At 37.7% G+C, this 15509-nt stretch overlaps 1 protein-coding gene across 4 annotated transcripts in view; it reads left to right on the top strand.

Annotated features, from left to right (window-relative positions):
* Nucleotides 1-15509, top strand: part of ARID1B (AT-rich interaction domain 1B) — a 412194-nt gene that overhangs the window by 230783 nt on the left and 165902 nt on the right. For 2 of the 4 annotated variants that reach the window (XM_033404248.2, XM_049695449.1), the window contains one exon: nt 13265-13306. The exons of the other annotated variants lie outside the window; for them this stretch is intronic. In XM_033404248.2, coding sequence (XP_033260139.2) covers nt 13265-13306 — 42 coding nt within the window. The remainder of the gene's footprint in view (nt 1-13264; nt 13307-15509) is intronic. 4 annotated transcript variants of the gene reach the window in all.

The following is a 15509-nucleotide window of genomic DNA, read 5'->3' as shown; positions in this document are numbered from 1 at the left end:
TAGGACTGGATGAGTTGCAGCTCGTTTTGCATGATTAAAACGAGTGTCTGATGGTGGAAAAGCACTGAAGGCGCTGAGGAGGAAGGTCCGAGCACTGCCCAGGCCTCTAAACGCAGGGTGGGGCCGGTGTTCAAAACCCACTTGACAAAAACAGGGCGGGGCTGGCAGGCGAGGGGCGGGGTCAGAGCTCGGAGCCCAGGCTGCCGAACGTTGGGCGGGGCCCGTGCCAGAGGACAGCCGCGGGGTGGAGCCTGAAGCCCAGGCCTATGAGAACTCAGCTGGGCCGGCGGGTGAGGGGTGGGGCGGCCGCCGCCGTTGGCCGCTCCGCTGCTGCCCGGAGTCAGGCTGACCCAGGCTGGGGCTGCTTAGACTGCGCTTGGTTTCCATTTGTGTAATAACGGCTATTTGGGGCCAAGTACATGCTCTTCCACCTTTGGCGGGAAAACCAACTCAGCATTTATTTAAAAGCCGGGAGAGGGGTGGGGGAGGGATGGACTGGGAGTTTGGGGTTAGTGGATGCAGCCTATTATGTATAGAATGGATAAGCAACAAGGTCCTGCTGTAGAGCGCAAGGAGCTATATTCAATATTCTGAGATAAACCATAATGGAAAACGATATAAAAAAGAATGTATATATGTGTGTAACTGAGTCACTTTGCTGTATAGCAGAAATTAACACAACTTTGTAAATCAAATATATGTCAATAAAATAAAATTTTTTTAAGCTGAGGAAACTGTTGACATATATATACTAACATGTATAGAATAGATAATAAAAACCTGCTGTATAAAAAATAAATAAAATCAAATTCAAAACAGAAAAGAAAAAGCTGAGAAGACTCTAAGCTTGTAAAGTTTTATCTCCTGCCTGTGTTTTCCTGCTCATAGGCTTTTTGGAATATTCCCTTTCTGCTGTTTAGCCTTTCTCTGTTGTGAAGACTTAGGGATCATTCAGTGTTCTCATTGGTCACCTTCTCTAGGAGTCTTAAGTAGAATGTTGCAATTTAGACATCTTTGACGTTTTCAAGTAAGCTAAACGACACATAAAACTATAGTACAATAGATTAATTAAGATATGCATTTAATCCAACTAGTAGTAATCAACTGTGGCCAATTGGTTTTAAATTTTTTTATTCTACTCCATGGACTATGTAATTTCTAAAGTTTATTTACTTTGATACTGTTTACATAAATAGCTTACTATGTGGTATGTTTCTTCTATCATAGTCAAGTCAGCTTAATCTTGGAATTCTGGAAACTTGATGATCTATTATGGGAATGTCGTTTTGAGATAGTTTATCAATACTGATGTAGAGGCAGAATCTAGGAAATGTGTCGTGAAGAATATAAGAGAAATGGCCTTGAATAGGAGTTCTGAATATTAACATTCTTCTATTTGCTTTTATGGGTTATAATGTTATTATGTTTATTGTGGCAGATGAATATGCACAGTATTTTCACTTGTGATGTGTATACAAACAAGAGATTTTGTAGAAAATAATAGATTCTAGCAGGGACGTTCCTAACCTTGATCATAGTTGCTTGCGTAGGACACTTGCCAGTTCCCTTTTAAATTAAATCAAATCAAATATTATTTGAGTGTTTTGCTAAAAGGGGAGGGTCATGTACCAGTTTATGGTATTGTACACCTCTTCACATTTTAGTGAGTATGAAGAGCAAATGCAGTGTTAGCATAAGCCTTCATTGGTGATCATCAGTGGGCCAAGATAGCAGCTCTTTTTAGATTTTGAGCTACCGTCTTGTGTAATAGTGGTTAAGTTGGTTCTGGTAAGTGAGTTTTGGGTTGACAAGCTTTTTAACTCTCTAGCTTTCTGAGTACTGAATTAATGGAAAGGCTTAATTTTCTGTGTATCTCAGAAATGATATATAATTGCAAAAGAAAACAAACTTTTCACAGAAGTTGATGGAATTTGAGAAAAGTATAACATAAATTGAGTAAAAAGCAATTTCACTTCTTTCACATCCTCCCAGCACCATATTCCATGGTTACATGAATACCCCCAATCCCATTGGTGAAAAGACATCTGAAATTATAGGTACATCAAACTTCGTTTAGGAGTCAGTATTCTCTTGTTGATCATAAAGTCTTAGATTCAGAAACCCTAACCCAAATAAGTGTCAGCACAAAAGACATACCTATTTTGAATAGTCATTTATGCCATTTATGCCCACTGTCTCCAGGAGCCGTTTCTGTTTGCTCCAAGCATTTGCCTGGTTTACAGCAAATTGTGAAATTATACTTTGCCTACCTAATAGTCCTAGTGACTATGCGATTCCTACACTCCCCCAGGTTTTTCAGAGGGAGTCTTGAAGTAAATAATAGATTTCAGTGAGATTTCAATCAAATGTCTGATTTGGGGCTTCCCTGGTGGCGCAGTGGTTGAGAGTCCGCCTGCCAATGCGGGGGACGCGGGTTCGTGCCCCGGTCTGGGAGGATCCCACATGCCATGCGGAGCGGCTGGGCCCGTGAGCCATGGCCGCTGAGCCTGCGCGTCCGGAGCCTGTGCTCCGCAATGGGAGAGGCCACAGCAGTGAGAGGCCCGCGTACCGCAAAAAAAAAAAAAAAAAAAAAAGTCTGATTTGACTAATCTTGCAATTAGGTAATAGATAAGGCTAAGATATACACATATGAACATGCATACACCTGCATCTATATATGTTAACAGGCTTTAGCTATCTCAGGTTATTTTTACTTTTGGCTTTTACCCATTCCCCCATTTTGTAAAATAAGTGAATTTGTATTAATTATAATTGGTAACAACTCTCCCTTTTAAAAAATAAAATAAAATATGGCATTGAGCTCACATTTTGTATGAGTAGGTTTATCTCCCTGTGCAGAGTTGTCACTGAGCTTGAGAGCTTCTTTCTGGAAGAAAAATTTGTCTTACAGCATTTTACTTCAACAGTACTAAACCACTGCTTTGTGGAACCTTGGTTCTGTAGCCCTTCCACCATGAACATGATGATAATGCAGTGTAACTGTTTCAGCACCTGAGGCAGCTTTCATTCCAAACACTGTTTTTCTTCCTGTTAATAAAATCAAGATTTGAATCAAGGCTTTTCTTCCTGTGCTTAATATCAGTAGCTGGGATTTCCCATGTCTAGACCAGAGTTTCTAACCTTGGTACCATTGACAGTTTGGGGCCTGATAAGTCATTGTTGTAAAAAGGCTACTCTGTGCTTTGTAGTACCCACAAGATACCAGGAGCAAACCCCAGCCTAACCCCCAACTGTGATGACTAAAAATGTCACTAGACATTGTCATACATCCCCTGACTTATTGGAGGGGGGAGGGGCACAAAAATTTTCCTGGTTGAGAATCACTGGTCTAGACAAAAATTAAATCCATTGGAGATCCTTGGCCAAAATTGTTTATAAACTCTTGGTGAAACATGACATGAATGTTACTGCCAAGTAACTAGTTTTTTTAAATTTTATTTTAAGTTTGGTTGTACATTTTTAATTTCAGAAAACTCATTTTTGCTTAAAAAGCTGTAAAGAGGGACTTCCCTGGTGGCGCAGTGGTTAAGAATCCGCCTGCCAATGCAGGGGACGCGGGTTCGATTCCTGGTCCGGGGAGATCCCACATGCCGCGGAGCAACTAAGCCCGTGCGCCACAACTACTGAGCCTGCGCTCTAGAGCCCGCAAGCCACAACTACTGAGCCCGCACGCCTAGAGCCCATGCTCCGCAACAAGGGAAGCCACCGCAATGAGAAGCCCGCTCACTGCAACTAGAGAAAGCCCATGGGCAGCAACGAAGACCCAATGTAGCCAAAATTAAATTAAAAAAAAAAAAAAAAGCTGTAAAGACTTTGTATGAGTCTACTTAATATAACAGTGTTGAAAGGGCCTACTGAGAGTAAATATTTCATACGTTAAAAACCAAGTTTTTCAACCCTGAGACTGTATTTCAAGCTTTTTGCTACTTTATATGTAGAAAATAGTTTCACGGTATAAGCTCAGTAACTCTGAATTTTCTCATACATCTCTTAGAGTTATTACGGCTGGATTACCAAATAAATGTAATTATGTGGTCCTTTAACAGGTTTTTTTTTTAAGATTTGAATTTTAAAAACTGAACTTCAAAATTTCTGAGCTATAGCTTATGAAGAGTTAAGTGTCATACTTCATATCTGAAGGTTGTATTGTATTTTCTTGTCTGAACTTGTACATACTACTTTAACTTTAGTGTTGGCTGTAGTTTTGATTTTTAAGTTGATTTTGCTGGTTTTCATGTTGAAATTCAATTTTATGCACAATTTTATGCGTATTAAATATCAAAGATTTTCATTAGACACGATCCCTTTTTAGTTTCAATAAAGACCCTAAAGTTGTTTTCTACCTTACCAAAAAATTTCAGAAACCTTAAATCCCCCCTCCCAGAAGAAAAATCTAGCAATTCCCAAATCATTCAGAAATCCCTAGAAATTATCGTCTGAAAATTTCAGTCCTATGATCTAGAACACGTTATCAAAAAAGAAAAAAGGCGCACTCTACAATAAAAATCAGAGGCGTTTTGAGGATGACAAACTGGAATATTATTTTACTTTAGTTCTTGTCTGTGTATTTGGAAATGGTAATATTCGCTGAGTACCGTGGATTACTGTTTTGTGAAATGCAAAACTCAATGATATGCGAAGAATAGTATTCCAGTAGAACCTTAGAACCTTTTTAATAGAACTTTCTCATCACCCCGTTTCCTTTGCCCCTTTGTAGTCAGCTCCTCCCTCCACAGCCAGCTCCTAGCAACCACTGATCTGTTGTCTTTCCTGACAGTTTTGCCTTTTCTGGAATGTCTTAGAAATGGAATCATACAGTCAGTAGCCTTTTGAGTCTGGCTTTAGCTTCTTTTACTTAGCACAATACATTTGAGATGCATTCGTGTTGTTGCTTATATCAGTAATCAATTCCTTTTTTATTGGTGAGTAGTTTTCTGCTGTATGGATGTAGTCCATTGTTTTGTGTCTCCGTTCACTAATTGATAGACATTTGGATTGTTTGCAGTTTTTGACAATTTTGAGTAAAGCCTCTATAAACATTTTCATACAGGTTTTCAGGTGAACATGTTTTCATTTCTCTTGAGTAAGTACATAGAAGTGAGATGTCTGGATCATGTGGTAAGGCTACTTTTATTTTATTATCTTGTCACAGTAGATTACTTGAAAAAAATCAGTTCTCGTGTTCGAATCCCATGTTTTTAAACAAATTACTCATATTTTCTTTTGCCATATGGTACTGCTGTCTGTGGTGGAACCAGAGGGTTCCTCCTTGATAATTCACTCTTCAGGGGAGCGCTGTAATCATCCATCAGCACTGTTTCAGAAAGTGACTCTATTATTTCAGGTCAAGGTGTGCCCCTTGACATGAAGTAGCGACGTGAGTGTCACTAACAAGTGTGGTGCCTTCCTTCTCCTTTGGGTCAGTCTTTGTTCCGAAGAGGTGCCTTTTCAGGTTTCTGTTAGTTGTTTCCAGTCTGACCTGAGCCGCATGTGTCCCCAGGCATCCAGCTCTTCAGTGAGCAGATGAAGGTTTGCAATTATCTCCCTGACATTTTTCTGTACTGAAATGCCCATGTCCTGAATTACCAGTATTTTTCGAGTGTTCACAACTAGAGATTCTTTAGAGACAAGGCCTGTATGACCCTTTATTATAGAAGATTAATATTGAACAATTTTGAACTCAAAAAGGTATTAAAATAAACTCAGTAGCAAAGCTTTTTCACACAACTAATACCCATTTTTGAAGGCTTCCTCTTTTTCTTGTACAGTTTTTTTTAGACAACATGCTTATTTTGGAGAGAGGAAGACTGGGCAGACTGGAATAGTGGTGTGCCATCAGTTAGTTGCCTTGAAAACTTTAATATATTTACATTAGGTGGAGCATGTTTTAAAATCTTGTTAGATCTACAGCTGTGTCAAATTGTGGTTTATAAACGTGTATTCATATTTTCATTGTGTTACAGTCCTCAACACATTCATTCATACCTACTCATTTATTTGTTCAACAATTATTTATTGGTCTCCTACTCCATGTCAGGCACTTTTCTAGGTAAGAAACACACAACAGTGAATGGCACTTGCAAGGTGCCTACTCTTGTGAAGTTTACATTTTAGTAAAGGGATAAGTAAGCAAATTTCAGGTGGTAATACCAGAAAGGTAGAGGGGCTCTTTGAGGAGGCGACCCTTAAACTGAGGTGTGAGTGATTTGAAGGGACCAGTAAATAGAAAGATCTGGTAGCAGAGTGTTCCAGGAGGAGAGGACAGCAAGTGCAAAGGCTATGAGGTAAGAGAGGGCCATGTGATGCATCATTTTGACAGTCTGGCCCGGGTATTTTTCCTGGTTTCTGCCGGGCTCATTCTCCCGTCTTCAGATAGCGATGCTGATCTGCTAAATGGCTCCGCTCCTTGAAGTTGACGGGCTCTTGGCTAGGATGATGTGGTAACGGAACCATACGTCTCTTATCCTCCAGCAAACTAGTATGGCCTCGTTCACATGGTGGCTGGTTGACTTTCAAGAGTATGGTTAAAAGGGTGCATTGCCTCTTGAGTCTTAGACTTGGAGGTGGTACACTATGCTTCCTCTTGCTGCATTCCGTTGATCCAGGCAAATCATATGTCCAGCCCAGATTAAAGGGTTAGAGAAACAGACTCCACCTGCAGAGTGGGGCTATTTTTGCATGCTGTTCTATACTCAAGGTCTGTCTTCTCTGAGCCATATCATGAGTTTGTGCTTGCTTTGTGAATCTTAAGTGAAGGTATCCTCACCCAGTTAGAGAACATAATTAGAAAGAGGAGTGTGACCACAATGCTCACAACCTTTGTTTTAAATTTAACAGCCCAGGTTATGAAGATAACAGCTAACATTCTAGTATAGAAGATGATGTGAGCATAACACTTGCAGTGAAAAGTGTAATTATAACATATCCATTGTTTGTCTTGAAATTGTATTACACTATATTAAGTATAACAGAAATGGTGTTTGGTGTATAGATAATAATACTTATTTATCCGTTCCCTATATAGGTACAAGTTTTTAGTTAATTTTAAATACATTCAGAGAATGGATGTTCTACTCAGAGCACTTAATAGTAGAAGGCATCACTGTGTGTTCTATTACCAGCTAACCAAACACCTAGCAGTTTCTGCAAGCTGTGTCCTTGAGCTGTCATGTGGCCCGTACATGCTGAGAAGAAGAATGAGGAGAATAATAAGTAAGAGAAGAATGCTGCCAGGGTTTTACATGGTTTTTTTTAAGTGTTCGTTTTTTAAATGGATTACAAAAAAGTAAATAATAATGATAGTAGTGGTAATAATAAACAATAGTAATATTAAAAAGATGAAACAAGTTCCTTGCTTGCTAAAATTAAAACTTTGCAACCCAAGGTGAGCTGTCTGTGTGCTTATGTGAGAGGGAGAGGGAGAGGAAGAGAGGTGGAGGATGGAGAGCTTTTCTTCCTACAGACTACATTTCATAAATCCTGTGACATGGTTTTGGAGAACAATTTATTTATTAACATCTGCTTCTCCTTAATGTATAATAGGTAAAAGTATGCATAATCGTTGTAGTTGGTGTATTGGTCTTTTCGGACCAACCAAAAAAGAGACACAGCAATCTTTGTAAGTAGAATAGTATCTTTAACCCTTGAACATCAATCTAGGCAAAAATCATTTTTTCTAAAAGCATTGAATGCTTAGTAATTTACTTGTGGACAAATATTGTGATTGCAGATTCCATCAGATTCTTCTCCTCCTCTCACTCCCATCTGCCTTTGGGTTGAACACCTCACAGATAGTTTTGCTTTTCCCATCCCTACCTGGAATTGGAGGCAAACTTGGTATCATTTTAATGTTTTATTATGGTGAAGGTATGGTATGTATGATCACTGGAGAAAATAATGGATCATTCTGCATCACAGTTATTCAAATGGAAAATTAAAACTGCGTGTCCTCCTCCCCTTGTTATTTCAAAATAAATTATAGATGGATCAAATATTTAAATGTAAAAAATAAAAAGTGAAACGTACTAAAAGAAAACATGAATGAATATTATAAAATCCAGGAGTGGGCAAGACAATTTCCAGCGTGGCACATATTCTAGAAGGCATGGAGGGAACAAATGGATAGATTTGATTATTTATAATGTCAACTTTCTGTTTTTAATCCAACTTTAAAATTTTAACATGTCAAAAGCATTTCCCTAATTTATAAAATATTTCTTGAAAAGTTGAGTTTTTCATGGTTATGCAATGGTCAATCATATATAATACTTTGTTTAACCAGTCCCTATTTTTATACTTTTTTCTAATTTGTCATCATTTCAAATAATGATGTAGTATTCACACTTAATGTATAAACACTTGATCACAAATCAGATCACAAAGATTTCTCTAGCAAATAGATTGCTGGGTAAATGGGTATGAATATGTTTGAGGCTATTGATGTATAATGGAAAACTGTTTTCTGGGAGGGCTGTTCTTATTTACCTACCCATCACAAGTGTTGAAGGGTCTGGTTGTACACACAAGCGCTGACTACTATACTTTTAAGCTTTGCCAACTTGCAAGATAAGACTTTTACTTACATTTCTATGATTATTATTGACATTGAACAATTTATAATGTTATCATTGGCTTATTTTGTTAACTAATTACTTTTAATTGAACAAGAAAAACACATGCGTTGGTGAAAAAATTCTTACATTGTGAGACAAAATACAATGAAAAATAAGTCTCTCCCTTGAGGCAATCACTGATGTATTTCTTACATATCTTTACAAAATAGTCTAAGTGTATCAATCATATTAATCGACTCCCACTTTTATTTTTAACACAGATGTTAGCTTACTATGTACACTATTCTGATTCTTTTCACTTCATGTGATATCGTAGAAATTTTTCCTTATCTACACAGATAGACACACCTCCTTTTTAACAGTATTATAATATTCTACTGCTTAGCTGTATGAGAACTTATTAAACACCCCCTTGTTGATGGACATTTTGTTGGTGGTGGTTTTCAGCTTTTTAGTGTTGCAAACAACTCTAGTAAACAACTTTGTAAGTCTTTATTTTTGCACTTGAATATCAGTGGAATTGTTGGGTTTACACCTAATCGCATGTGTATACATTTTGGTGGATACTGCCAAATTGCATTTTATTCCAATATATGTTCTTATCAGTGCAAGACCATGATTTGAGTGATTTCCCACATCTTTGTCGATATTATAATTATCTAAGTTTTTAATCTTTGGTAATCCATGGTGAGAAAAATAGAATAATGTTGGAAGTTTTGACTTGCATTCTTTTAATTATGAGTAAGAATCTGTGCACATAATTATAAATCATCATTATTTGTTACTTTATTTCTTTTTGTGACAGTGTGATCCCGATTTTAGAATCTTTATTAAAATGGGACATAGTTTTGTCAATTTTTTTTTACATATATGTTTTTATTCTTTTTCAAATTCTTTTCCCATTTAGGTTATTACAGAATACTGAGCAGAGTTCCCTGTGCTATATAGTAGGTCCTTGTTGGTTATCTGTTTTAAATATAGCAGTGTGTACATGAAAATGCTGCTGAATATTTGTGTTTTCTGCTTTAGAGATGAAAGTAAAAAAGGCTTTGAAAGTGATTCAAGAAAGGGGAAGGTACAACCACTGTTACTTCCAAATTCATGAATTCACATTTTCCCAATTTTCTTAATAGAATGATTGGAAATTAAAGTGTTTTATTTTAATTTTGGCAGAGGGAGGGCTTGTTAGGGTAATTGGGAGAGAGAGAAGCCAATTGAAGGTTTTTTGCTTGATTAGAATGAAAGAACTGTGAATGGTGTAGCTGCTTCTGAACTTGGCGGATTGAATTTCCACAGTGGTTTTTAGAAATTCTCTACAAATGGAATCCTTTTAGGCATGTGAAGTGTTGATTGTAGCATCATTTGAAAGAAGCATGGTTTAACGGCAAGGGCAGGACTTATCCTGGACTTAGGAAGTCTCTGCTTTGTTAGCCCACACAAATCCCTTCACACCTTATACCTCAGGACCCCTTGACAGGTTCTCTCTCCCAGTGATGTCAGGTATGCTTCTCATCAGTATATTCAGAGTCATCTTTGGCATTTGTTACAGCATCTGTGTGGAGAAGGAGAACATTGGGTATCATGTCCTAATTTTAATTTAGATAAACCTGTGACCTTTTTTCTGGATGATTTTATAATATTGCTAGTTTTAAATCTCCCTAAACTGAAGATTAAAAAGAAAAATGACACCATGAGTAATCTCGTCTATTCATTTCTGGATTGAATTTATTTTTTAAATGAATGTTTAAATACATTGTACCCAATTAATAATAATTTAGTGAAACTCACCACTTTTTATCTCATACAGCACTGAGCACGTGTCTTACATGTAGTAAATATCCAGAAAGTCTTTGTTAATGAGTCAAGTGAATGCAGACTGTCAGCACTTTATCCTCCCGCTACATTATTAAATCTTTACACTTAGAATGTACTGATTTTTTCCAGTTGTAAATTCTTGTTTTAACTTAAAATTGAGACTACATCATAGTAGTCTCAATTTGCTGATGATGGTTGTCTAATAACTAAAATCCCATCAGATAAGCACAAATCTACTTCTAGCTTATTTATAGGAATTATAGATGTTGGGCTTATGAAATAGAAAATCCTTATCCTCCTTCTGTTTTCAAAAGATTCAAATTTATGATAAAAGAACAAAAAAGCTTAGCTGGTTTCTGTTGCTAGTTAAGTTTAATGACTACCACCTGAAAATCATGTGTGACAGTTGAAATACTCCCTTACTCCCACTAGAGGGGGATTCCTTCCAACTTAGGTAAAAATGCTATTAGATACAACATGAAAACTTCTGTGTGACATTGGTCTTTCTTTTTTATTAAATTGAAGTTAATCTCATGTTTTAAAAATCAGCTGTCCTTCTGTAGGTATTGCAATTAAAATCTTACAGGAATAGAAATTATAAAGGATACTGAACTAGAGTGCACATGTATTTAAACCATAGTGCTTTTGAACAAACCGTAAATTTTTAAAAGTTGCTTTAATTAAACTGGTTAATACTTGGGAATTTCAAAACATCACTTTGAGCCCTCCTGGAGATAAAATCTAGGGTAGAAGATGAGGCTGACCTTTTGAGATCCACCTCCTTACTCCAATCCCCAAAGTCTGTCTTCGTCTCTGTCTGCTGACATACCACATGGAGAGTTCCTAAATTTCACTTGAAAGTTTTGGTTTGCTATCATCTCAAGTTGTCCAATATATTAAAGCCATATCTTTAAATAGATTTCTATTTGCCATTGAATTTTCTTACTACTTTGACTTTTCGTACTGTGTTAAGCAAATGCAGAACTCACTCTGGAGATGATCTTTGCAGATTTAAACATACAATATGTTCTAAAAACAATTCTATACATATTAAAATATCATATCAAGGGTGAATGTACCTAACACTGAGGTATGCAGATATGAAGTATGTGTATAATTCAAGAGTAAATGTCATATTGTGTTTATAGTAGCTGAGATTTGGTGACTTTGCTGCTTGTGCTTTTCCTTAACTAACGTTTCCAATGTCGATTAGAAGTTTTAATGTAAAAATATTTGAGGCTAGTAACCTAGTGTTGTGAAAGGCAGGACTTAGGAAATTCAAACATATGTAAATTGCAAATAACTGAGTTCTTTTTCTTTTTCCTTAAAGACTATAAGAAGATCTTGTTTCTAAGTCTAACAATTAGCTTTGGAAATCTAAGTGTAAACACAAATGCTGTCAGTGAATCTTATAATGATCTTGTGCTGTAGTTATCCAACATTTCAGTCTTTAGCCTAAAATCACATTTGGTATCAGCAACATATGGTTTTCATCAGAACTAGGCTGCTCGTCTTCTCAATATCATTCATGCGTTTCCCTTGCCTTGTGCACCAACCTCTGTCAGGTACCAGGTGGTGGGTGAGCGTCACTTTCAGTAGAGCAGTTGGAGAGTGCAATTTGTTTCCTCATTTCTTCTGTGACCCCTTTACTTTCATACTGGATGACAGTCTTATTGCAGTGATCTTCCTTTCAGTATTTTCTCCCCCCCAAGGGAAAAATCCAGTGTTTTTTTATAGCAAGATACATTGGATAGCCTGTATGTTTTCTACTGAAGTGTCTACCACAAATGCCTGACTTTAAGGTGTTTAAAACTAACAGTGAGAGAATTCCCTGGTGGTCCAGTGATTGGGACTTTGCCTTCCAATGCAGGGGGTGCAGGTTCGATCCCTGGTCAGGGAGCTGGGTTCCCGCATGCCTAGAAGCCAAGAAGCCAAGATGTGGAGCGGAGGCAATATTGTAACAAATTCAATAGAGACTTAGAAAATGGTCCGCATTAAAAAAAAAACAAAAACAAAAAGCCCCACTAACAGTGAAGCCAGGTAGTCTGATGTTACTGCCCCACCTCCACTGTCTTCCCCAGACACTTAAAAAAATATTCCTATTTGTTCTGTTGCTTTCTTTCCTTGCTCTTTTCCATCATATACTGGTACTTTGTAGTAGTCAAACTTAAACGCTTTATACACCAGACTGAATAATTAGGTTTAAAAAACAGTAATTATCAATACACGTCTTGTTCCACACAGCTTTTAAAATTCATGTTAATGAGCTCTGTCTTCTAATGCATAAGACTGACAGGCAATTTTGAAGTTTTGCCATCATTTCACAACTTGTTGCTTAGACTCTGCCTGCCTCTTCCTGAGTATTGCTTTCAGGAAGTCTTGCTCTGCAGCATTCCCGAGATTCAGGACTACCCACTCTGATGTGAACGAGACAAGAAATTACTAGCAGCTTTACAAGCATGATGAAATTGCTTTATGGAGCATAACTTTCCCCTCACTGACAGTAAAAGTTCAAAAAGTATGCGCGACATCTTGTGATCTAAGTGAGAAGCATGATTCTCCTAACTTCCCAGATCATTTTGAGGAACTTCTACCACCACTTCAACATGATAGCAAATATATTAATTTGATAGGTGCTCACCCTGTTATAAAACTGGAAGCCAGGGCAGTGACCTGGATTTATACCCACTCATGAAGAGACTCACAGATCTCTCTTTCTTGACACCTGACATAAGTTGAACACCAGCTTTCTCAAAAGTCTCAGTTCTGGGCCATGCCTGTGCTCTGGTGTCTGCGGTTAGACTCAAAGAAGGCTTTTGATAGTGCCTGAATTATTTTTTTCCTTATGATTCCAGGTTGAAGTCTTGACCTCGGAGGATACTGCCTTTGGACTCAAGGTGTGTAGTCTGATGTAGCTTGTTGTGTAGGTTTCATCAGCTCCCCTAAGTGGATTGGAAGGCTCAACAGAGAGGACTTGTGTTTTTTTAATCAAATGGAGAGGTCCTAAAATCTTCCAAAGTTTCAGATTTCCCTGTTATTGGGATTAAGATCAGATTATGGTAGTATTTTCTTTTCCTTCTTTCTTTGTCGTGGAGAATATGAGAAATAGCATAGGAGACCAAGAGTTGTATTTAGTAGTAAATGACTTTTAAATTTGAATTAGCCATGGAATAGAATTTACTGAAATTCCCACGCCCCCAGGTTGGGGGCTGTGAAATTCAACCACTGAATGGTATCAGAATGCCGTGTTTAGTTCATAATTCTAACTTCATTCATTCATTTATTTCTTATCCCTGCTTCAAATATTTATTGGACCCGTATGTTCCAATCACAACTAGATTAAATCTCAGCTCCTGCCCTTGAGCTACTCAGTCAGTTTGTAGGTACAGGCCTATAGACAGGTAAATTATCCTGTGGTGTGGTTGTCCCCATGCTGAGTTATGCCAAGGATGTGGAGTGTGGTGGAGCTGAGTGGGAAGGCGTTCTCGGAGGTTGATCCCTGGGCAGAGCTTGAGGGCTTGGCTTGTATTTAGGCAAGAGAGGACAGGAGAGATGAGAGCTGTTTTCAGGTCAGAGGAGGTCCATGAAAAAACTCAGAGGGAACGAAAAGTAGTTAAATTCTGCCTCTGTGGCAAGCTCTAGGGTTGAAAAGGTTAAAGATTTGAATTTTATCCTACAGAAAATGCGTAGCTATTACAAGATTTAAAGTCAAGTAGTGGTTAGATCTGCAACCTAGGTAGATGATCTGGGCCACTTTGTGGAGGATGGGTTTGCCAGAGACCAGAGAAGGGGTTGACTAGGTCAGGTGAAAAGGTGATGTGGGCCAGAGCTGGCATAGTGGAAGAGGAAAGAGATCCTTAAGAAGTAAGTCTGCAGGACCTGAAGATCACAGATACGCAGGGTAAGGAAGGCAGAGGAGCTGAGGGTGAGATCAAGGAATAGATTGGCTGCCCTGAAATAAAGAGCACAGACGGAGGAGTCACAGATTTTTAGAATCGTGGTCTTCCAGACCTGTAGTTCTTTTTATTAGATTTACTTGCCTTTTGTACATATTTGCTAGTAATTCTTAAGCCACGTAACTAAACTGGTGAGAAGTACTTACTAGGGGAGCCTGACTTTCCTCTCATGTAGCTGCATAGAAGGACAGCCTAGGCACCATCAATTACTTTGAAAATCACATCTCGGAGGGTAGTTGGTGAAAACTTGAGAGCGTAAGGTACGGGTGCTCTTACCTGACTCCTACTTTTCCTTCTAGATGCGTGGCATTTTGTTAGTACAGTCAAACTAGTTGTGCTGCAAGTACAGGTGGAATGACGTTGTAATACTACCAAAATCAAAACTGTTTAGAGGTTATAAGCCTAGCAAGGTATTACATTATAAATAAATATAAATTAAAAGTAAAAAGACATTAACACTTTATAAATATTTAAATATTTGGTAAACTAACTCAAGTTTTATATCCTTAGTTTGTTTTTTTTGCCTCTATATCTACCAAAAATTACTAAAAGAAAACTAATTATAAATAGAGCTAATTCGGTATTTGCAGTATTTAACATATGGTCGTCTTCTGCATTTTTCATTGTTTATTAAATACCCAGCATGCATGCAGAATATTCACTGCATATTTAATAAGCCTGTAGGGTCAGTTCTTGTGAACTCATCTCCACAATCCTTCATGCTTATACTGAGTATGCAGCAGGACTGTGGAAGATTATTGTGCCAGCAGCTCTCATGGCTTGCCCCACTGTGTAAAGGCTTTGCATTTGTTTTATGGCTAAACTAGCAGATTGCTTCTGTAGCCTTAAATTCAACTTGTGGGAACACGATTTGAAATTTTTTTCCCATGATTGAATGATTTTTAAAGAATTAGATGCTTTTCACTTTTGCATATCTACTCAAAAGTGTTCATACAGGTAACTATTATCTGTAAGTCAGCAAATATATTTTTATCTTGTTTCTTCAAAGGTCTAGGTATTCAGTATTGGTCAGGTATTTGAACACTTATTTGCAATTGATCTTTTTTCCTGTTTCTGTATACACTGGGAAAAACTGAAATCTGACTCACTGGTAACACATTAATGGCATCGTCTTGGTGGATGT

Source organism: Orcinus orca, chromosome 12, assembly GCF_937001465.1.
Source record: "Orcinus orca chromosome 12, mOrcOrc1.1, whole genome shotgun sequence".
In the NCBI taxonomy this organism is placed as follows: domain Eukaryota; kingdom Metazoa; phylum Chordata; class Mammalia; order Artiodactyla; family Delphinidae; genus Orcinus; species Orcinus orca.
Note: the sequence above shows the minus strand (reverse complement) of the source record. Positions and strands in the feature narration are given on the sequence as shown.